Source organism: Ictalurus punctatus, chromosome 15, assembly GCF_001660625.3.
Source record: "Ictalurus punctatus breed USDA103 chromosome 15, Coco_2.0, whole genome shotgun sequence".
Lineage (NCBI taxonomy): Eukaryota > Metazoa > Chordata > Actinopteri > Siluriformes > Ictaluridae > Ictalurus > Ictalurus punctatus.
This window is the reverse complement of record NC_030430.2, coordinates 26,698,080-26,722,726: the sequence shown is the minus strand read 5'-3', so window position 1 is coordinate 26,722,726 and position 24,647 is coordinate 26,698,080. Positions and strand designations below refer to the sequence as shown.

Below are 24,647 nucleotides of genomic sequence, written 5' to 3'. Positions count from 1 at the left end.
TACTAAATGAAGTTGAAAAAATAGTGTTTAAAAAAAACTTTTAAGCTTTTTCATTTAGATATTCAATTTTCCTCATTTTCAAGGAAGTGCCAATAATTCTGATCCAGTTGTTTGTTTATATAACATTAATAATAATAATAATAATAATAATAATAATAATAATAATAATAATAATAATAATAATAACCTCTCCCAAACTCAGTGCCTCATCTTTCCTCTTCCTCTCTGATCACCTCATCATTAACCCAGTGTGTGTGTTAGGACTGAAACAGCCTGAAGCTTCAGCAGATGGTAACTTCACCTTTCTGCTCATAACTCCACACACCCCGGTCCTACTCATGACCCAGTAAACTCATCCACTACCTCCACCAAGTGTTTGTGAAATAAATACATTTAAAAATCAGGTCTGGGATCAGATCCACAAACACAGCAGAGAGAAGGAAACCCCTCAGGCTGAAATAAAGTAGTGTGAAATAAGACTCAGGTGAAACCGATAAGGACAATGAGAACAGGAAACAACGACCAAGTAAGGAAAGTGGAACCCAAAAAGGGTCAGAAGAGTTTATTGCGTGGTGGAGGACAGAAAAGGGCGAGGTTGGATGTTCAGGTCCATTTTTGGCACATTGTTTAATTTACTGTAACTTTAAGCAGATTTAAAAAACTTTTCCTTCTGGTTTTTCTTCTGTCGTCATCTGTCCAGTGTGGGCGAGTCCGTGCCCATGATAGCCTCAGATTCCTGTTCTTGGCTGACAGCAGAGGAACCTGATGTGGTCTTCTGCTCTTGTAGCCCATCCACCTCAAGGTTTTGAGTTCTGAGATGCTTTTCTGCTCACCGCGACTGTACTGAGTGGTTAATGGAGTTACTGTAGACTTCCTGCCAGCTCCGCCCAGTCTGCTCGTTCTGCTCTGATCTCTCTCTCTCGCTCTCTCTCTCTCTCTCTCTCTCTCTCTCTCATCAACAAGGCGTTTCCACCTGCAGGACCTGGGCTGCAGAACCTGGGCTGTGTTCCAGAAAGCAGGATTAACTTACCGCCACAGAAACCCTGAACTCTGGGTTGATTAACCCAAACCGTGCTTACTCGCAGTGTATCGCTTCCAGGACACCGGTTAGGAGTTAGTTCACTGAACCTCCAATTAATCCATTAATCATTAATCTCAGAGTTAGTGCAATCAGCCTTTAATTGGTAACTGAGTTAATGCACGCACACGGTGAGGACATAAAGACATTATCAATGGATCACCGATTTCAGGCGTCACCATGGAAACAATCCCAGGGCGAGTTAGAGGATGTAATGCATGATTATGAGGAATATCAGCCATTTATACAAAACAGAGTAACTGCTGCTTCAGACAGAGAGTTGTCCTGGGGAAAAGGAACGGATCGAGTACATGTGTGAATTTATAAGTTCATAAATATCTGAAAAGTTTCCTTTCATTACGATGCTTTAAAATGAAACACTGATCCTACTGGACCCGGGCCGTAACATTTAATACATCTGCCTTTACTTTTAGTCCTGAAATTTCTTAACATTATACATAGCACTAATAATATAACAGGCTTTATTTTTCATCCGGTGGAATCCTTCTGGACCCAGAAGAACTTGGAGCCAAGTCAAAATGAAATACAAAAATATCATATTTCATAAACTTCCTACACTGTAACTGAACTCATTGGCCCAAATTCCTATCAGAACTTCTCTAGGTTCTGTATAGACGCAGGAAGAAGGCAGAGGCCCGTAAAATGGCTGGAGGACCATCAGCACCTTCACTCAGTCCGGCTGAGGAGCTGCCACTGTCCCTTAACCCAGGGGCAGTTCCAGGGGCAGTTCCAGGGGGCAGTTCATCAGAGTCCCGTGATATAAGTGGCTTGGTAAAATATATGTGTAGCATAATGAGAATTTAGGACTTTTTTCCAGTTTTGTTTCCAGCGCTTTAGGTGATTTATCCCAAATCACTAACCTGGCACTGAACTCGGTCTGTGTACAGATTCAATGTTTAAATAATCTATCGCTTCAAATCTTTTTGTATTTTCTTTCATCTGTTTTCTGAATGAGTGTCACGTCCTCATCGTGTTCAAAGCCGAATCACAGGTTAAACATGTGTGACCCTCACACACTCGCCTGATTGGCTGCTGGTTCCTTAGCAACCAGAGAGAGAGAGAGAGAGAGAGAGAGAGAGAGAGAGAGAGAGAGTAAAAGAGAGAGGGAGAGAGAGAGAGAGTGTGTGTGTGTGTGTGTGTGTGTGTGTGTGTGTGTGTGTGTGTGTGTGTGTGTGTGTGTGTGTGTGTGTGTGTGTGTGTGTGTGTGTGAGAGAGAGAGAGAGAGAGAGGGAGTGTGTGTGTGTGAGAGAGAGAGACCTTATATACACACTTCACCTCTGGACACAGACACACAGCTGACAGAATAACCCTGAATTACTACAGAATTATTGGCACCCTTTAAATAAAGAACAAAAACAAGTGTGAAAATAAAATACACAATTTAATAAACAGACAAAAACACAAATAAAAATGACTGATATTTAATTTAACTAAAATATATTTCATGTAAACAATCGCATCTTCTTCAAAAACTTCCATAAAACTTTATTTCCTTTAAAACCGGAACAGAAATGAGTTTAAAATCTACGTTTTCTTCAACAAAAGATTTTATAAAGTAACTTTACACTCCAAACATCCCTAAACATTTTACTCGTCTAGCAATGAAATATATTTTACATTTTATGTTTTAAAAATATATTTACATATTTTTATATAAAAAAATATTGGCACCCTTTAAAAGAACAGAACATGGACAGAAATATTAAATAAAATAAAATACATCTGTAAGTTTATTATCCTGCTGCAGCAAAACATCTGCCTCAGGAATCAATAAAGTACTCCATCTCTCCATCTCTCTATCCATCTATCTATCCATCTATCTATCCATCCATCCATCTCTCTATCCATCTCTCTATCCATCCATCCATCTCTCTATCCATCTCTTTATCCATCCATCCATCCATCTCTCTATCCATCCATCTCTCCATCTCTCTATCCATCTATCTATCCATCTATCTATCCATCCATCCATCCATCCATCCATCTCTCTATCCATCCATCCATCTATATTCTATCCATCCATCCATTTATCCATCTATAATAATCAAGATTTATCAATATATAATCCAATAATATTTTTACACGAACACTAACAGGCTAATCATTTAGAAATGACATTTTCTTTTATGTTTTTTTAAACGATAGAAGCCTCTCAAAAATAAGAACACTTGACTTTCAATAGATTTTATTAATGATTAAATGAAACATTTTATATTGATTTAAATAGATCATTGATCAGTTTCAGTAACGGTTTAATTAGATGACACACACGTAAAACTAAACACATTTCAACAGAAGTTGAAGAGTATAAAATGTAGAAATGGTGGTAAACAGCACGGAGCAGTTTAATACACTTCTGAACATTAGTTTTTAATCCAGATGCTAATATTTATTAGTGAAAAAAAGGAATGATTTTTTTGGCTAGATCATGTGATGAACCTTTCAGTTCATTAGATTTTTTTATTTTATACATTAACGACTGCTTCAAAAACATAACCAGACTTTGTGTTTTTTTATATACATTTATTTCACATTGTAATGCTTCACAAACAATCGAGAATTTAGTGTAATTTTACACGTGAATCTTTCCTGCAGATCGCACGCTCGTTATTCAGGTGAAGTTTCAGATCTCGTGACATTAATAATGAAACGAGGTGAAGAAATAAAAAGATTCACAGCAAAAAGTCGAGTTTCAGTCGGATGTAAACCTCATTTTGTCTCCTTTTGAAATGAATAAATAAGGAATAAAGTTTAAATCTGTCTCTTTAATGAAACCTGATGTGCAGAGGGATGAAGATTTCACACACAGGATCATTTTTATCGCTAATATTTAGATCACTTAAATTCCCAGTGTTTACAGCTTTTATAACACAGAATACCTTTAATCCTGTTAATACACACTCCACAATAATCAACAATAACAACAACAACAACAACAACAACAACAACGCACACACGCTACAAATAAATAAGTTCAGCAAGCTACTCGACTGCAATAATTTCATCTTATTATATATAGTTTATTCCAAACAACATGTTTATTATATTCCTAAATAAATAAATTTCACCGTCTTGAGGAAAATGAACATGAGTCAATTAATGAACTGAAACGGAAGCTTCTGAGAGATGAAATAAAACGCAGAGGTTTGTTCTCTTTTCAGTCATTTATCATCATGTGTAGGAATATTTCAACAACACCCGCTGACCTCTAGTGGCAGAACCCGGAATTACCGCTGTGTATCACTGGTAATTAACTCGGACACATCACTCACGCACACTCACGCACACTCACGCACACTCACGCACACTCACGCACACTCACACCAGCGGTGTTTCACTAAAACTCCTCTGACACATAAATACAGAAAAGTGGTGGAAATGATTCGAAGCGAATGTTTCCGGTTTAGCATCACACCCTCACCTCAACACTCTTTATACACAAACCGTTTCATGAAACACCAGAGCAATAGCAGTTATTAGAATCCAAATCACTTCTAAAGGTACAAGCTCCGCCTTCAGGCTCTAGGCCACACCCCCTGCCTGAGTCTGACACAGATTCTGAGGATCATTTACACACGTGCTTAGAGCTCCATGCTAAACTGGAGGACTTACACTACGGTTAAGTTACTGTTAGACTAAACAAACCAGCGTCTGAACACGAACACGTCTCCGCTGATGACATTTGGGGATAAAGGAACATGTTTTGAGCAAACCGCCTCAGTGTCTCTTCGCTTTAACATAACGTTAACACTGAAATTAAATTCCCAGCAGAAAGCATAACACTCAACACACACACAGCAAAATTTGTTGAGAGAAAAATAAAAGATGGAACGGTTTACTCATATTGCACTGAAGAAATGAAAACAGAGTATCTGTGGAGAGGGGTGGAGCTTGTTACTCTGTGGGATGTAGTGGGCAGGGCTTGTGGGAAGGAGGGGGCAGGGCTTGTTACCGGTCTGTGGGACGGAGAGGAGGCGGGGCTTGTTACCGGTCTGTGGGACGGAGAGGAGGCGGGGCTTGTTACCGGTCTGTGGGACGGAGAGGAGGCGGGGCTTGTTACCGGTCTGTGGGACAGAGAGGAGGCGGGGCTTGTTACTCGGTCTGTGGGACAGAGATGGCGGGGCCTTTGGGGTCGTCGAAGCGGTCCATGGTGTGCAGCTGCATGATCATGTGCAGGCCGTAGGTGAGGAGCAGAACCATGAGTGCCGAGGTGAGCAGTCCCATCCAGATCCCCGGGGTGAAGAACCCGGCGCAATCGCTGGCGTAAGAGAACTCTGTCCCCGTCACATTAAAGCCCTGGATCTGTCGGGAAAACAAGGAAGTGATGAGGAACTGAATGCTGCACTTTTAAGCCATCGGCAGCCATTTTGTGCCTGTACCTGGAAGTCGTCGAAGGCGACCCTCCAGTCGTTGGCGTTGTCCTTGGCCGAGCGAGGAGTGAGCTGTGGGTAGCGGAAGCTGGTGACAGAGTGACAGCGGTACGAGTACTCGGCCGGAGCGTAGATTTTGCGGCTGCCGTTAAACGAAGCCGTTTTGCCGTCGTACTCCAGCTGGACCCGATCCATGGTGAACCAGCGCCGTGCTGAAACCTTGTAGTGCCTCTGACTCATCACAAAGCTGCAGAGATCACCACAAACTCATCAGTTACACACAGCACCACTCATCGTACTAATAAACTGCCAGGCTTCCTCCACAACACTTTACATCTCTAATACTGCACTGTTCTATTCAGAAATATTTCACTGGTTAGGCCACGATGAATCCATCATCATAATTGACACCACGGCGCTGCTGAGTTCTGGACTGTGATTGGTCAGAAGCTGGTGATTAATTCTCTATTACAGCGGCTCTGACAGTAGCGCAGGTTTATATTAATGCGCTCGTTCTGATACCTTATCGTTTCTATAGTAACGGCTCGTTCACCGGGAATCGTACGGCGGACACGCCGCTGATAAAACGTGTGCAACCGGTGATGTTTTCTGAGGAGATGTTTATGAAGCATGTAAGGAAGGAGTCTCCAGTGTCAGCACTTTGTAACAGTCAGACGTGAAGCTGGAACTTTACGCTTCTTGGCGGTTTCTCTATAACGAGACGATCTGCGTTTTTGTTTTTTTATCTTATTAAATTGAAGAGAGAGAATAAAGAGAGAATAGAGAGAAAGAATAGAGAGAGGGAATAGAGAGAGGGAATAGAGAGAGGGAATAGAGAGAGGGAATAGAGAGAGCAGGTATAGAGAGAGAAAAAGGGAGAGAGAATAGAGAGAGTGGATATATAGAGAGAATAGAGAGAGAGAGAGAGAGAATAAAGAGGGGGATGGTGAGGGAAGAGTGTTTATAGCTGCTATAATGTAAGTGAGAACAGGAACTCACTCGTTTAATAAATAAAAAGGTGTAAAGGTGGTGTAAGAGGAATAAAACACTTGGGTACATGCTGTATGAGGAAAATAATCAACTTGAGGGGGGTAAGAGTCACTCACTCAGTACTTACATGAGTTTGAAAGAACGGTAGCTTAATACGTTTTCGTAGTTGAGGACGAGCCTGGACACAGAACAAGCACACGTTTAGGATCAGGGTTTAAATCTGATCACGTCGATGTGTAAAAATGTTCTGAACAAGAGAACTGTGAACTTCATTTCCCTTCTCTGGAGCTCACCTGGAGTGCGTGGCGTTACAGAAGGATCCCTCCAGTTTAGGAGAAACCCCCTCTCCAAAGGTTTTAGGGCCGAGGTTGTGCCTCTCCCACTTCCCAGAGCGATATTCACTCACGGTCAGGTTCTTGGCCCAGAGCAGGATGCAGGTAGAACCGCGTTCTTTAAACTCCACAGGGGCGTAGGGAGCAGGAGAACCCTCACGCCGGTACTGCAGCAGAGAGCGCGCTCCGACAGAACGCACCTCCGGAAACACCTCCTCCATCACCTGACACGGGAAATGAGGGAATGTTTCACCCCGTCTTCACTACACACTCTTTAAAGGATGATTCATCTTTTTAAACTCTGAATAAATGATCAAATATTAAAATTAGGGAACGGGTATGATAAAAGTCAACTAAATGAAGTGATGCAGAATAACTAACTCAGGACACCGAGTAACTACTTCACCAGATTTCTCTGACATTTGCTATAAAAACAATAAATAAACAAATGAAATAAATAAAAATCTTCTATTTATTCATTATTTTTAAAGGCGAGGCGTCCATACACACAAAGATCAGATGGAATAAATAAAATGCAGGTTTTATCGCTGTACAGTGTTAAATTTCACGTCCTGTACACAGCGAGTCACGACACACACTTGTAGATAAAAGACAACGAATTTACAAAAAACATTAAATACTAGTTTAATGCGGTTATATTCTCATCTCAGTCTCTTACTGAGCCTGTGTGTGAGCTGTTCGGAGATGTTCAGGAAAAGGTCCATCACTCGTTCTTACCCGTGAGGGACGGAGAGCAGTGTAGATGGCTGTGTAAGGGACAGGCTGATTACCCATAATTCTCAGCACCTGACCAATCACCTCGTCTGAAACACGCATATCGATTAATGAGGGTGTAGATTTCGCTCCTCATTGTAGAAGCGTGTGTAGAAGTGTGTGTGTGTGTGACACTCACCATTACCACCGAGTACTTCTTTAACAGACATCATATCAGCCCTGAGAGAGAGAGAGAGAGAGAGAGAGAGAGAGAGAGAGAGAGAGAGAGAGAGAGACATGGAGAGGGAGGAATGATTGTTGTTATGGTTAATCTTGAAGATGTAGTAAAAGTGTTAATCTTAATGTGTAGAGTAAAGTGCTGTAGCACAGTGAGGGGTACAGTGAGGGGTATAGTGCTGTAAAACAGTGAGGGGTACAGTGAGAGGAATAGTGAGGGGCATAGTGAGGGGCATAGTGAGGGGCATAGTGCTGTAGCACAGTGAGGGGTACAGTGAGGGGTACAGTCCGGGGTATAGTGCTGTAAAACAGTGAGGGGTACAGTGAGAGGAATAGTGAGGGGCACAGTGAGGGGCATAGTGCTGTAGCACAGTGAGGGGTATGTTGTGGAGTATAGTGATGTGTTCACCCAGAGGAGCTGTAGGGGAGGTTGAAGATGAGCAGAGCGGGAAGAGAGGCATTGAGTCTCAGCTGGGCCAGCGTATCCGGGTCCATGTAGAGCGGCGCCGTGTTCAGCTCGTCCTGCAGCAGAGTGGGGAGAGAGGCGCTGGCCGAGGATGACACCGACGGCAGGAGCAGAGACGAGGAGGACTGCAGATTCATCTAGAAAACAAACACAAGACACAGAAAGAACCACGATGATCACACAGGCAGAAACCTGTGTTAAACCTGCACTGTGTACACAAACAAGAGCGCACACAAACTTCAGAAAAGAGTCATTTCCCTCTCTACTAAAATACGTTGTTAGAAACACGTGAAATATCTTCATTACTTTAAGAATCTTTAATATTTAATAGATATTTTAACCTACGGAGGCCGCCATTACGTGACGTGCACAGTGCTCTCTGAGTCGAGGACTTGAACACTCAGAAGAATTAGCTACTAGCCCCCGCAGCAGGAACATAACACCACACTGTGCTGCTTTTGGCTGTAATGTTCTAGTCCTTGTGTGCGGTGATACAGGGGATATCTGTAAATATAATCAAACCCGTAAGCATCTTGTTAATGCGTGTTTTCTGTATATTCTCATAACGTAAAGCTCCTGTAAAATGAGCTTAAATCGACAAGCCAAGTCATTTCCAAATTAAAATGAAAGCTGTTCATCAACCATCTGGAGCACACGCATGCTTCTGGTCTCTTTTGAAAGCTGGACTAAATATTGTTACATAATTGTATTGTTTGGACCTTTTTCTCAGAATGTCATGTATCAGTGGATTACTATGAGGCTTCATATGAAGCGAGTTTCCTCCGTTTCGTAGACATGCAAGACGTACACCATGGATTTTGCGCCACTCTCTCCTCCTCTCTGGTCGTCTTCATTCTGATGTACATTCTGAGTAATATCGTCTATATCAGCCTCCTCGCTTATGTTACGCTCGGGTTCAAACTGAAAAGGCTGAAGACATGTTTATATTGCTGTAGGGTCGCGGGAGAATCAAGACCGGTGCAACCACATGACATCACGACCCAGAATGCATTGTGACGTAAACAGCAATAGTGGCGTACGAGTGCAAGGATTTTTATTTATTTTTTAAAAAACAAACATCTAGCATGCTTTTGTATAGCGGATTTATATAGCGGATGTCAGTTAATCTAATAAACCATACAAGTCTTCATGGTTGGGGTTCCCTTTAAGGCTTTAGACCAGGAGAGGCGGGTCATTATAATCCATCATTCTAATCTAATTATAATTATAATGAATTTATAATCTAAATTAAAATCATCTTGTGGACTGTAATTAAACTGAAGGACTGGGGGACAATGTCTTTCTCTGTTATTCCACTAGGGGGCGAAATAGAGCAATAATCACAGGGCAATTATGGGTAATGAATTGCAGTGTGTTCGCATATCTCAGTAAGAAGGGTAAGAAAGTGTGTGTGTGTGTGTGTGTGTGTGTGTGTGTGTGTGTGTGTGAGAGTGAGGAAAGAGATGACGCAGATCATTACTCACCTCCAGATTGGGGAAGGCACTGCTCTGTTTGTTCCCGAATACACCGGCGTACTTGGTGAAGTCATCAACACTCAACTGAGAGAGAAAGAAATATACTCATTATCTAATCTAATCTAATCTAATATATAGGACTACAGGAGAAAAATAGCAGTTGACTGCAATATCAGTATCTGTCACTTCCAACTGGAATTATATTAGAAATTAATTCATTAACTTTCAAAATGATGTTCCGTGATGGTCAACTTTGTGGTACGTTCTGCCAAGAACGGCATTTTTTATTTAAAACTGTTTACTGCCCCTCCCAAACCCTCCTCCTACTTTTGTGAAAAAAATACCCTTTCCTCACTTCTCAGATCCTGAACCCTCCTCTCTATTCGCTCCTCGATTCATTTTTAAGGAAATTAAAGACTTCTGCAGGACTTCCATTGATTTCCAGGTCACACGCTGAAGGACGCAGGATCGAGGAAGGGAGGAGGAATTAGCTGGAGTTTTGGGAATCACCCCAGAACCCTGGTAGAGTAACGGTGTGAAAGGTAGAACCTTGTTCTTCACACCCAAGTGGCACAATCCTCAGGAGCATGAGCTGTAAAGATCCATTTTAGAGTGAGTGGGAGGTGAGAACATCACTGACCTTGTCCTGAAAGAACAGCAGGACGTTGTGAGGTGCAGATCTGAACGCCGTGTTCAGGTAGGACTGGAGCTCGCTCACCGATACGGTGTGACCTGCAGCCGGGTCGCTCCGGGGTGCCAATGAAAACCTGGAGGGCAAAAAAAAAATCGGAATTATATTAGTTATATCTGGTGCATGATAATGTTAACATTAAGCTAATACATTTGTAGTAAAATAGCTTGCTAGAGTTAAAAAGCTATTACGGAAACCGTGATATCCCCCCCCGATAATATCAACCCGTGATACCCCCCCCGATAATATCAACCCGTGATACCCCCCCCCGATAATATCAACCCGTGATACCCCCCCCGATAATATCAACCCGTGATACCCCCCCCCCCCGATAATATCAACCCGTGATACCCCCCCCCGATAATATCAACCCGTGATACCCCCCCGCCCCGATAATATCAACCCGTGATACCCCCCCCCGATAATATCAACCCGTGATATCCCCCCACCCCGATAATATCAACCCGTGATACCCCCCCACCCCGATAATATCAACCCGTGATATCCCCCCACCCCGATAATATCAACCCGTGATACCCCCCCACCCCGATAATATCAACCCGTGACACCCCCCCCCCGATAATATCAACCCGTGATACCCCCCCCACCCCGATAATATCAACCCGTGATACCCCCCCACCCCGATAATATCAACCCGTGACACCCCCCCCCCCGATAATATCAACCCGTGATACCCCCCCACCCCGATAATATCAACCCGTGATACCCCCCCCACCCCGATAATATCAACCCGTGATACCCCCCCACCCCGATAATATCAACCCGTGACACCCCCCCCCCGATAATATCAACCCGTGATACCCCCCCCACCCCGATAATATCAACCCGTGATACCCCCCCACCCCGATAATATCAACCCGTGATACCCCCCCACCCCGATAATATCAACCCGTGATATCCCCCCCCGATAATATCAACCCGTGATACCCCCCCGATAATATCAACCCGTGATACCCCCCCCCGATAATATCAACCCGTGATACCCCCCCCCGATAATATCAACCCGTGATACCCCCCCCACCCCGATAATATCAACCCGTGACACCCCCCCCCCCGATAATATCAACCCGTGATACCCCCCCCACCCCGATAATATCAACCCGTGATACCCCCCCCACCCCGATAATATCAACCCGTGATACCCCCCCCACCCCGATAATATCAACCCGTGATATCCCCCCACCCCGATAATATCAACCCGTGATACCCCCCCACCCCGATAATATCAACCCGTGATACCCCCCCCACCCCGATAATATCAACCCGTGATACCCCCCCCACCCCGATAATATCAACCCGTGATACCCCCCCCCGATAATATCAACCCGTGATTCCCCCCCCCGATAATATCAACCCGTGATACCCCCCCACCCCGATAATATCAACCCGTGATACCCCCCCCCGATAATATCAACCCGTGATACCCCCCCCACCCCGATAATATCAACCCGTGATACCCCCCCCCACCCCGATAATATCAACCCGTGATACCCCCCCACCCCGATAATATCAACCCGTGATATCCCCCCCGATAATATCAACCCGTGATACCCCCCCACCCCGATAATATCAACCCGTGATACCCCCCCACCCCGATAATATCAACCCGTGATACCCCCCCACCCCGATAATATCAACCCGTGATATCCCCCCCCGATAATATCAACCCGTGATACCCCCCCACCCCGATAATATCAACCCGTGATATCCCCCCCCGATAATATCAACCCGTGATTCCCCCCCCCGATAATATCAACCCGTGATACCCCCCCACCCCGATAATATCAACCCGTGATACCCCCCCCCCGATAATATCAACCCGTGATACCCCCCCCACCCCGATAATATCAACCCGTGATACCCCCCCCCCACCCCGATAATATCAACCCGTGATACCCCCCCACCCCGATAATATCAACCCGTGATATCCCCCCCCCGATAATATCAACCCGTGATACCCCCCCCCCCCCCGATAATATCAACCCGTGATATCCCCCCCCCGATAATATGAAACCGTATCGAATGAGCAGAGACGCTGCAGCACTGGACAGCGACCACACACTAGCTAGCGCACTGCATCACCGATTACTAACTACAGACTCGTTTAATTGTGAGAAATGATATATTTAGTGCCCACAGAGATACCGTAAGTATAAACAGTATAATAATAAGCACACAATAAACATTTCACAAGCCATCGAGCGACATATCCAGCTACCTGCTGAGGGAACTGCTTAGCTAGCTTAACGCGATTCCGTTAACACTGTTCTCCAATAATTCATTTGAACAAAAGTAATAATTTACCCACTACTGGTCCACATCAGCAGAGGAACTTGTTCTGTGCATTTTCCAGCCGCGAAAATCCCGAGCAGAACCGCAGCAAGCATCACAGCAGAGCGGACAGCGGACATCCTCACAGCCGCCATGTTCAGCTTCACCACCGGCTCTCAGTGACGTCACCCCCGCGTGCCACTGCCACGATTAAGTAATCAATATTTGTATCCCCGGATATCCTGTCACGCTGTTTGGTTGGATGTAGGCGTCAATTAAAAAACAACAACAAAACGTATATAATGATAGAAAGCGTTTTCTTTGTGTGTGTGTGTGTGTGTTTAAACGTGTATAAAGAATGATTTTTTTTCGAAAGAGCTTAAACACGGTATATTATCGGTCCGAATTTGAATCAGGCGAACACGGCAGTTACCAAAGGGTCCTAAGGGTCCAGTCTGTTTGCCCAGTTGGTGCACAATAAGACACTTCAGATCACGTGATCACCAACCCTGGCTGAGGCCACAGTTATTTGTCTGTCAGGAGTATTTGCACATAAACACGAAAAAGAGATCATTTTACAAATCTATAACACAGTGACATGTCTCTTTCACAGTCTTTATAAAGTTCTAATACTAGGACTGATGCTCCAGAAGATTCAATAAAAAGTTACTTAAGTTTGCGATTCATAAAAATCACATATCTTCCTGCTGTTTTTGCAGTTTACAGTGAATTTAGATAAATAAATAACTCCACATCGACTTGCACATCATTTAATTCGATTCTTAATCATGCTTTAAGTTATTAATTTGAATTAACTCTATTTTTAATTCACAATAAACTGTTACAGTACAGAAACTGTGTTTTTACTGGATTCAGTATAATCAGTATGAGAGCACATCATGACCTAATCATGCAAAAACACCACAAAGAGTTAAATCATAGTTTTCCTCTTAATCATTCAGCTTTCTGGAACACACACACACACACACACACACACACACACACACACACACACACACACACACACATGAAACTGTCCAGGTTTTTACAGGTTGACTGTAAAGATTCTCAGAATCACGTGATTAACTGTATAACAATTAGAAAAGACATCCAAAAATTAACAGACACAATTCTTTATAAAGGTTATTAATGTGCAATTTAACTTCTTTTTCTTCATTTTTTTTCTTCCAAGTATTTATGATACTCCTTCAGAATTAGAAATTTATTTTTTTTTGATAAAGATTTCCTTGTGATCTGATGATTAACAAATTCCTGGAACTGTACAAAATAAAGAAAAAACTATAAAACTCTGTTTCCCTGCGTCTCTGTGGGAAAACACAAATCCAGCATTTCTATTTCATTTAAATTAAATAACTTCCAAAAGAATCCTTAAAGGTTCTTTGGTTGTCCCTGTTGGGAATCTCTTATAGGTTCTGTTTAGAGCTCTACAACACTGTTTCCCTTTCAGAAAGTTAGAACCCTTTTGTGTAGGCTGCAAACCCTTCATTATTGAACGAACCCTTAAAGAACCATTTTATCAAGTACAATAAAACTGAATGTTAAACTCCAGACAGGTTCTAGATAGTAAGAAGAAAATAATGAGCAATAGTTTCATTTGATCCCGCACACTCACCCAGTTAATACACACACTCTTAGAACAAGAGTTCCTCAAGGGTTCTGTAAGAGGATAATTCATATGCTTTCTTAGTTTTCTCAACAACAAAAAAAGAAGAAAAAAAAGCAGTTCCACTTGAAACCGTTTTAGATTGCTGGAACATCATGCAGGAATAAATTCAGCTGCGGGGTTCTACATTTTTCTGGGTTTCTTCATCGTGTAAGCTTTCTACAAGGGTTCTACTTGGAAGCTTCTCTGATAGGGAACACTCAGTTATAGTTCTGCATTATTTAAGGGCTCACAGAATGTCTTTGACATTCCAAAAAGGGGTTCTATTCGGAACCTTTCTGATAAACACTAAGTCGTAGGGTTCTACATCCTTCAAATGTTCCTTGTAATAAGTAATCATTAATCATTCTTAGCTTTCTACACGTGTTCTAAATAGAACCCTTTCTGAATGGCAAAAAGAGAGATCTATATTATTTTAGGGCTCACTGGATAATTTAGGGTTCTTAGTTTCCTAAAAGTGTTCTACTTGGAACCTCATAGTGAACCAGTTATTGGGTTCTATATTATTTAGGGGTAATTTCAGGTTCTTTGCATGGTAAATGCTGACTGGAGTGCATTCAGTTGTGGATTATTACACGCGCTTCCATGGCTTGCTGGATAATTAAGTTCATTAATTCATTTCCTAAAAGGGTTCTACTTGGAACCTTCTCTGAAAGAGTTCTATAGTAATTAAGGGTTCTTCACCTTCTAAAACGGTTCTACTTGGAATCCTTTCTGCTAATCCCTAATTTCTCCATCTGGGGATTAATAAAGTATTATCTTATCTTATCTTAAACACTCTGTTGTAGATTTCTACACAGAATCCCCAAAAGTGAAACCAAAGAAGCTCTTCAAGGTGTGCTCCTGATGGAACGACACCATTCTCTATTCTACACACCACCTTTTAAATGATTAATAATAATAACAATAAGAACAGGTTAGGAATTCATTTAATAAACAGTGTAGAAATTACAGTTGTTGATTGAGATGTGCTCGTAATAACTGCTTTAAAAATCTAAAACTGGTATAAAAATGTTCTCTCGTGTACGGGAACTTCGTATTTCACATACACGGAGAAGGTTTCTGAGTCTGTGATGTTCCTCGTGGAGCTCGGAGGAGCGCTGTAAACATCTCTGAAGGAACTTTTACACACTTTCACCTCATTCAGCCTCGCTCCGCTTCAGTCTGATCAGAGTGTGTGTGTGTGTGTGTGTGTGTGTTTCAGTCCATGCCCAATGTATCCTGCAGGTTCTTGAGCTGCGTGTGGATCACTGGCTGGTCTGAATCCTCTGATGAAGAGCTTCAGCCTGTGATTTTAAAGTGTGGAACTCGGCCTGGATGAAGTCCGTCAGCGCTTTTCTCATTTCCACCTGCAGCTCAGAACACACACACACACACACACACACACACACACACACACAGAGGCTTTTAATCACCAGAAGATTCTGTTCCAGAGTGAGAAAAAAAATCCCAGCAGTGAACAAACGTGAAATAACACAGGAACCGTGCTGCTTTTCATTAGTCACACGAAGCAAACGTTCCACACCGAAAAGCTTCACTGCTTCATTACTCTCATTATTACTCATCTAACGTTCACTGTTAAACACCGACTCTGCATCAGAACAGAATGCTGTTCCACACTGCGCTGCTTTTGGTTTTCATCACCGTGTTGCAGACGCGCTACGCTGAAACGCACAGCCGTGCATGTCTGATGTCTCTCCGTTTCATTTTCTTTATTAAAGCGTCCACATTAAGAGCAAATTCTTCTGGTTCTCCGTCTGAACATATAACACTGTCGTGCAGAAGTATTATGTAGAGTTACAAACTGAAACTGGGATCACAGTGGTCATGAATCTACACAGAACAGCCCAGAATACTGAAGACGTCTAGAGAGTTTCCAAAATTATTAACAAATAACAAAACATAAACGTGTGTGTGCATAAGTATTCACCCCCAGGTCACTGTGAAACCCGTGAATTAGTTCCCTTCCATCAGAAGTCGCACGATGTAAGTTTTGATATAAATACACCTGTTCCTGGAAGAACCCAGAGCGTGTTAGAGAACCCAGAGCGTGTTAGAGAACCACAGTGTGTTAGAGAACCACCGAGCGTGTTAAAGAACCACAAAGTGTGTTAGAGAACCCAGAGCGTGTTAGAGAACCCAGAGCGTGTTAGAGAACCACAGTGTGTTAGAGAACCTCAGAGCGTGTTAGAGAACCACAGTGTGTTAGAGAACCACCGAGCGTGTTAAAGAACCACAAAGTGTGTTAGAGAACCCAGAGCGTGTTAGAGAACCCAGAGCGTGTTAGAGAATATACCTAAACACACAGCACCATGAGGATCACAAATCAGGGATAAAGTTCTGGGAACGTATCAGTCAGGGTTCGGAAGTAAAGAGTACATTAAACTTTCAGCATCCCACAGAGCGACGTTACACCTGCTATTAAAGGAGCCGAACTCCACATCAACACACTCCATCGGACTTCCACTTCCCGAACATGAACATGTAACTCAGTACTATTTCAGACACGTGACCTTGCTGTGACCTTGCTAATCAGTTCATCTGCTGGTGATGATGAGAACTCCTATTATCGCTCTTCAGATAATCCCACGTAACGTCTCGGTCCTGCTGGGAGCGGTAGGGATTTTTATTTGTATGAACATTTATTTATTTATCATGTTTTAGTTATAATTCCGAAATAAAAATGCGGTGATGATTAAGAGTTCAGCGCAGCAGGAATGAAGAAACCAGTAGGATAAAAAGTATTTCCTTATATGGAAATCCTTCTCCCTGTTTAAAGATTAGAGCCACGCCCCCCAGAGTGAAGCTTAGAGCTGTGATTGGACAGTGATTGCATATCAGTGTGGTGTGAATGCAACACAGTGATGACAGTGAAATGCAATTCAGCAGTGAATTCCATGCAGTTCTGGCACAATGATGATGAGGATGATGATGAGGATGAGGATGAGGATGAGGATGAGGATGATGATGAGGATGATGAGGATGATCTTACCGGAGTTTTATTTTCCGCTCTCAGGGCTTCTACTATGTGTTTTACTGTAAAAGGTTTTCCCACTAACACAGTTACTCTCTGTAAATAAATCACAATGACACAGCGAGTGAGTGTTTTATTAACCAGAGAGATTATAGAGTTTAGCGTTAGCTCAGCGCTCACCTTTCCGATTCGAGGGATGTACGGAGTTTTATTAGGAAGAATATCATTCAGTCCTGCAGGGGAAAGAAAAAAAACCCATCAGGAGCATATAAATACACACGAGAGGAAAATTTCAGTTATTAAAGCATGTCTGTGGGACTAGACATCAGGGCTGGGTGATCTGATCAGATGAAATTTATATTGTGATGTATGAACTTTTCGTCATATTGTGATCATGTATAATCGTGTAACGTAAAAATATCTTCAGATATGGTGTTTAAGAGGGTGTGAGATGAATTCGAGAAATAGTCCATTACATTCGTAGGAGCAAAACGTAAATTGTTCTGAATCGCTCCGTCTACTGAGAACTGAAACACTTCTGTGACTCCTGTTTACAATAAAATAATATAAAATAAAACAAGGTTTTGTGTTAAGGGTTTCATTTGTGACATTTTTACCGTAATCGCTCTCTCCTAATATTAATATGGCGAGATAAACTAAATAATACTAATAATATTTATCATTTACAAGCACCATTTACTCCTTTCTACTTTCTGTTGAAAATAACTGCAGTACAGTAAACATGGTCACGCAAATACTTTGAAAAGGTGAAAATAAATCCGCGTAGTGCGAGTTTGGAAATTCGTATACATAACATTTCGTTATTGTTTCCATAGCAACAGAACAACAAATGGTCTACTGATAATTAACACATTAAATAATGGTGGTTATGGTGAAGTTTTCTTAAAGTAAGGAGGAACATGTTTATGTAACGTGTGTGGAAGGAGTCTCCAGTGTCAGTGCTGTGTAACAGTCAGAGGTGAAGCTGGAACTTTACGTTTCCCAAATCCTCAGGACAGAGTTTACACTCCTCTACTGTCTCTCACTCACACCACGAGCGTTTCTTTTCTCTTATTATCTTGAAGAGAGAGAATAAAAAGAGAGAGAATAAAGAGAGAGAGAATAAAGAGAGAGGGAATAAAGAGAGAATAAGGAGAGAGGGAATAAAGAGAAAGGGAATAAAGAGAGAGAGAATAAAGAGAGAGAGAATAGAGAGAGAGAGAATAAGGAGAGAGAGAATAAAGAGAGAGAGAATAGAGAGAGAGAATAAAGAGAGAGAGAGAATAAGGAGAGAGAGAATAGAGAGAGAGTATAAAGAGAGAGAGAGAATAGAGAGAGAATAAAGAGAGAGAGAATAAAGAGAGAGAGAATAAAGAGAGAGAGAATAGAGAGAGAGAGAATAAGGAGAGAGAGAATAAAGAGAGAGAGAATAGAGAGAGAGAATAAAGAGAGAGAGAGAATAAGGAGAGAGAGAATAGAGAGAGAGTATAAAGAGAGAGAGAGAATAGAGAGAGAATAAAGAGAGAGAGAATAAAGAGAGAGAGAATAAAGAGAGAGAGAATAAGGAGAGAGAGAATAGAGAGAGAGAGAGTATAAAGAGAGAGAGAGAATAGAGAGAGAATAAAGAGAGAGAGAATAAAGAGAGAGAGAATAAAGAGAGAGAGAATAGAGAGAGAGAGAATAAGGAGAGAGAGAAAATAAGGAGAGAGAGAATAAAGAGAGAGAGAATAAAGAGAGAGAGAGAATAAGGAGAGAGAGAATAAGGAGAGAGAGAGTATAAAGAGAGAGAGAATAAAGAGAGAGAGAATAAAGAGAGAGAGAATAGAGAGAGAGAGAATAAGGAGAGAGAGAATAGAGAGAGAGAGAGAATAAAGAGAGAGAATAAAGAGAGAGAGAATAAAGAGAGAGAATAGAGAGAGAATAAAGAGAGAGAGAATAAAGAGAGAGAGAGAATAGAGAGAGAATAAGGAGAGAGAGAATAAAGAGAGAGAGAGAATAGAGAGAGAATAAGGAGAGAGAGAATAAAGAGAGAGAGAATAAAGAGAGAGAGAATAGAGAGAGAGAGAATAAAGAGAGAGGGAATAGAGAGAGAGGGAATAAAGAGAGAGAGAATAAAGAGAGAGGGAATAAAGAGAGAGGGAATAAAGAGAGAGAGAATAAAGAGAGAGGGAATAAAGAGAGAGAGAGAATAGAGAGAGAATAAGGAGAGAGAGAATAAAGAGAGAGAGAGAATAGAGAGAGAATAAGGAGAGAGAGAATAAAGAGAGAGAGAATAGAGAGAGAGAGAGAATAAAGAGAGAGAATAAAGAGAGAGAGAATAAAGAGAGAGGGAATAAAGAGAGAGAATAGAAAGAGAGAATAAAGAGAGAGAGAATAAAGAGAGAGAGAATAGAGAGAGAGAATAAAGAGAGAGAGAATAAAGAGAGAGGGAATAAAGAGAGAGAGAATAAAGAGAGAGGGAATAAAGAGAGAGGGAATAAAGAGAGAGAGAATAAAGAGAGAGAGAATAAAGAGAGAGAGAATAGAGAGAGAGAGAATAAAGAGAGAGAGAATAGAGAGAGAGAATAAAGAGAGAGAGAATAGAGAGAGAGAATAAAGAGAGAGAGAATAAAGAGAGAGAGAATAGAGAGAGAGAATAAAGAGAGAGAGAATTAAGAGAGAGGGAATAAAGAGAGAGGGAATAAAGAGAGAGAGAATAGAGAGAGAGAATAAAGAGAGAGAGAATAGAGAGAGAGAATAAAGAGAGAGAGAATAGAGAGAGAGAATAAAGAGAGAGAGAATAAAGAGAGAGAGAATAAAGAGAGAGAGAGAATAGAGAGAGAATAAGGAGAGAGAGAATAAAGAGAGAGAGAATAAAGAGAGAGAGAATTAAGAGAGAGGGAATAAAGAGAGAGAGAATAAAGAGAGAGAGAATAAAGAGAGAGAGAATAGAGAGAGAGAGAATAAAGAGAGAGAGAGAATAGAGAGAGAATAAAGAGAGAGAGAATAGAGAGAGAGAATAAAGAGAGAGAGAATTAAGAGAGAGGGAATAAAGAGAGAGAGAATAAAGAGAGAGAGAATAAAGAGAGAGAGAATAGAGAGAGAGAGAATAAAGAGAGAGAGAATAGAGAGAGAGAGAATAAAGAGAGAGAGAATAGAGAGAGAGAGAATAAAGAGAGAGAGAATAGAGAGAGAGAATAAAGAGAGAGAGAATAGAGAGAGAGAATAAAGAGAGAGAGAATAAAGAGAGAGAGAATAGAGAGAGAGAATAAAGAGAGAGAATAAAGAGAGAGAGAATAGAGAGAGAGAATAAAGAGAGAGAGAATAGAGAGAGAGAATAAAGAGAGGGAGAATAAAGAGAGAGAGAATGAAGAGAGAACAAAGAGAGGGAGAATAAAGAGAGAATAAAGAGAGGGAATAGAGGACTAGTGAAGGAATGACTGTTTATCTATAATGTGAGAACAGGAAGTCACTAAAGAGTCTGACACGTTGTTCTTTAATAAATAAATAAATAAATAAATAAATAGATAAATAAAGGGACTCACCGACGTGCCACAGAGGTAAGATCACAGGATGAAGTGAACATTCGGCTATTAAACGCCCGACTCCTGTAGGACATTAAACACATCAGAATCATTTTCTCTCAATGTAAATATAAAACGTGACGACAAACACGTGAAACACACGTGAAACACGCCTCACCCCATTTTAACCTGATGAACTCCTCCGTCACGTTCACCTTCCCTGAAAAACACAAAGCGTGTGTGTATTTCTCTTCAACCGGAAGCCAAGAAAGATCTCTGCATGTATTTTATACGTTAAAGGGGTCATGTGATGCTTTTGAATGTTTTCTGCTTAGAAGCTTAGAACCGCTTTAGAAGCTTTGGAAGCTGAAGCTCGCTGTTATGCTAAGGGACGTTACATTTCTGACACACGCTGGAGGTTTTTGGCCAACCACAACACAACGGGTCAGCTGGCCAATCAGAGCACTCTGGGCTTTTCGTAAGGAGGGGCTTCGGAGAAACCGGAACTCAACTTGAACGTTTCAGACACACTGGGAATAGAGGTGCTGCAAAAATGTACAGTGTGTGAAAAATAATGCATTTTTTGAACATTAAAGCATGTTAACCTATTCCATTACACCCAATAAACAAAATAATAAACTTTTAAAAAGCATCATATGACCCCTTAAAGCTCTGAATCCTCTCACCTTCCGGAAATACGTGCACCCAGTCGCCCTGATTGAGTCGCTCTACAAGGAAGTCCATTCCTCTCTGATACACTCCATCACCTAAACATCACGCCAGAGCCAGACGAGAGCTTCGTCACTGAGCAGCCGTCAGTAACGTTTAGACGCTAATGCTGGTGCAAATATTAACAAGCACTTCACCCTATACAATTTTACAGAGTCACTTTTTAAAGGAAAAGGGTTGAGCAGTGATATTCCAGCTGGGGTGGAGCTCAAAGAAAGGTCTGGAAAAATGTAAACATAAGCTTGGAATGAAGAAACTGAATGTGAGCTCCACTGCATCGCAAATCAAGTTTTTTTAATTATATCTATCTTTAAAATTATATTAATATTATAAGTATAGAAACACCTTTAGACATTACATACTGCCCCTTTAAAGGTGTATATAAGCGTAGAAGTACCATCACAGATTACATACTGCCACTTTAAACAAGTATATAAGGATATATGATTTTGAACCACCATATATACCTCGAACCACCGGTACACACTTCCCTCTGCTGAAAAATCGAGAGTGGAATTCCCTCGTGAAGCAAATATCAGACGCCGTTAGGGTCCTGAGCAGGAAAATACACACACACACATACACACACACACACACACAGGTGTTTTATCATTTTAACACAAACTATTATTATTATATTTATTGATTTATTTTTATTTTGTAGCATCTCCCAGATTCCCAGACTCTTCACTAACCATCTCATTCTCTTCCAGTTCCACAGCTGCCGAAGCTTCAACACACCTGAAAGGGAAAAAATTATTCAATTTGAGTCTTTTTCTCAGAGTATTTATAAACTTTGGGTTTTTTTAAATTTTATTTCTGTAACTTACATGATGACCTTTTCAGTATGATCATTCAAAATCAATACATCATCTTTCTCCATTATGAAAATGGAGATCATTTAGTGATTATTTTTTTATTTAGTGTGGTACTGTAATTTTTCAGTTTAAGCGTCTAAAGCGCTCTGTAAATGTCGGATTATTATCTTCTGTGCCTCAATAAACAACTGCAATGTATCCGAGATATATATGTTACCTTTCTCTCGGACACATCTCTACCTGACTCCTCTAAATGACTCCTCTAACCTGAGTCCCTCCATATTACTCCTTTATCTAACACTCCCTCTACCTGACATTCCACTATGTGAGTCCTGTATCTGACTCATCTAACCAACTCCTCTTCTACCCAGCAGATCTATGTGACTCCTCTAACCGACTCCTCTAACCGACTCCTCTAACCGACTCCTCTAACCGACTCCACCCACCCCAGATGTGAGGGTCATCCATGCAGGACTGGTGATTGGACACAGTGATGAGCGGCGTATCCTGAGGCCGTTCATCCACCAGGTCCAGCAGAACGTCCTGGTTGTGCACTGACAAAGAGTTCAAATATTCTGAAGAGCAGAAGATCATGTGATCAGAGACAGAGTTTTAAAAAGAACAGCAGTCAGTCAGAGTGAATGTGGAGAGGAGGAAGTGCGACTCACTGGTCCACAGGTAGCTGTATGATCCCACCATGCCCATCACAAATGAACTGGATATCCTCCAGCCCAGACGGGGGCACTGTGGGAATGGCCATGTCACTTGCAGGGGCATGAGGAGAGGAGAGGAGAGGAGTGCAGCACAGCACCAGTACACACTACACCAACCGGGAAAACAGAAAAACACCACAAATTAGCTTGTATCAAACACGCAGGAAATTTACACATGCAAAAGACAAATATCTTTTCGAATTTATTTAAAGTAGAGATACCGTTACCACCCTGACGTTGATTATTTTCCTATAACAGCATGTCCCCAAGTGTTACATTCCTCTTACACCACTGCAACTTACCAATAATTTCAATTTTTATTGTAATGTCTGTCCTGAAAATGTCAGAAAACTTACAACTTTACCTCTGACTGTTACAAAGCGCTGACACTGGAGACTCCTTCCATAACTGTTAAATAAACATCTCACAGACAACTTCACCATATCAACATTTTTTTATACGGAGTGTCCGCTGTACACGTGAATACATGTACACTGTACATGTGAATAAGCTGTTACTATAGAAACAATAATATATTAGAACAAGTGCATTCATATAAACCTGTGATGTGAAGCTGCGCTATTGTCAGAGCCACTGTTCTAGAGAATTAATCAACACCTTCTGACCAATCACAGTCCAGAACTCAGCAGTGCCGTGGTGCAAGTGATTACACTTAGACTAATACTTTTGAATGCCTTTATTTCAATTTAAAACTAAAACCTTCTTATATGTTTTAAGGCATTTATTTTACAGGAATTTACATGTTTTTTTCTGCGTTACAAAAACACATTTATGTATGAAGGTTTCTGAAACCGGAAGTGGCTTCTACCATTCCATTTCCGAACATTAGTGAAAAATGATTAGTCTAACTGCAGACAGGACAAAAGAATATTTGAGTTTTGTGAGTAATCTCTCTTTATTAAAGCCCATATCTGTGACTTATAATCATGTATAGCGCAGTGTGACTTCATATTACAGTAAAAACTCTCTCACCTTCTCTGTCCCGTTGGTTAGTGGGTCAGGCAAAGAGACCTGATCAAACCGGAAGTAATCGTCACGCGGAAGCACGGAATTATGGGAGATGTGGTTTCAGAGTTTCAGATCCGACAGTGTCCTCCCCCAAAAAATACCAACATAAAGTGTAAATGCTTAAAAAATTTAATTGGTAAATTGGTAAAAAAAAAAAAAAAAAAAAAAAAAAAAAAAAAAGATAAGTTAGTTAAATTATTAAAACGTTGGATATTGTATAAATATTTAAATGCTTAAGCCATTATAAGAAAAGAATGCTTCTATTAATATTGTTATTATTTTTATTTAATGCACAAACATAAACGTTAATCCAACATAAAAAAATGACCACAATAAACAAGGAAATTTTAGTCTCTCATAATGTTTATCTCTGTTAAATTTTATATATATATATATATATATATATATATATATATATATATATATATATATATATATATATATATATATATATATATATATATAATTTTATTGCAAAGACATTTTAAAGGTTGTTAAAAATGTAATTAAAAAACACATTACATTTTCCAT

At 41.1% G+C, this 24,647-nt stretch overlaps 2 protein-coding genes across 2 annotated transcripts; both read right to left on the bottom strand.

Moving 5' to 3' along the window:
- Positions 1-3,849: 3,849 nt before the first annotated feature.
- Positions 3,850-12,916, bottom strand: atp6ap1a (ATPase H+ transporting accessory protein 1a). Its single transcript, XM_017487914.3, has 10 exons — positions 12,700-12,916; positions 10,324-10,450; positions 9,693-9,767; positions 8,152-8,345; positions 7,705-7,745; positions 7,530-7,615; positions 6,753-7,015; positions 6,587-6,637; positions 5,479-5,716; positions 3,850-5,401 (listed from the first exon to the last, which is right to left on the bottom strand). Exons 1-10 carry the CDS (start codon positions 12,819-12,821, stop codon positions 5,192-5,194), a joined length of 1,407 nt encoding a protein of 468 aa, XP_017343403.1. The 5' UTR covers positions 12,822-12,916; the 3' UTR covers positions 3,850-5,191.
- A 2,345-nt stretch (positions 12,917-15,261) lies between these two features.
- tafazzin (tafazzin, phospholipid-lysophospholipid transacylase) lies at positions 15,262-24,130 on the bottom strand. Its single transcript, NM_001200985.1, is given in 11 exon segments — positions 15,262-15,699; positions 17,343-17,420; positions 17,505-17,557; positions 20,849-20,911; positions 21,006-21,047; positions 21,514-21,594; positions 22,024-22,109; positions 22,252-22,297; positions 22,821-22,949; positions 23,043-23,194; positions 24,081-24,130. Coding segments are annotated over 10 exon segments (789 nt in total). The 5' UTR covers positions 23,152-23,194; positions 24,081-24,130; the 3' UTR covers positions 15,262-15,597.
- Positions 24,131-24,647: the final 517 nt, after the last annotated feature.

What these genes read in the sequence shown, in the direction of transcription:
- atp6ap1a (XM_017487914.3), bottom strand. Translation starts at nt 12,821, where the DNA reads ATGGCGGCTGTGAGGATGTCCGCTGTCCGCTCTGCTGTGATGCTTGCT. An exon ending in CTGCTCTCCGTCCCTCACGG is followed by an intron (nt 7,016 to 7,529) that starts GTAAGAACGAGT and finishes TTCCCGTGTCAG; the next exon opens with GTGATGGAGGAGGTGTTTCC. An exon ending in TACCGTTCTTTCAAACTCAT is followed by an intron (nt 5,717 to 6,586) that starts GTAAGTACTGAG and finishes TGATCTCTGCAG; the next exon opens with CTTTGTGATGAGTCAGAGGC.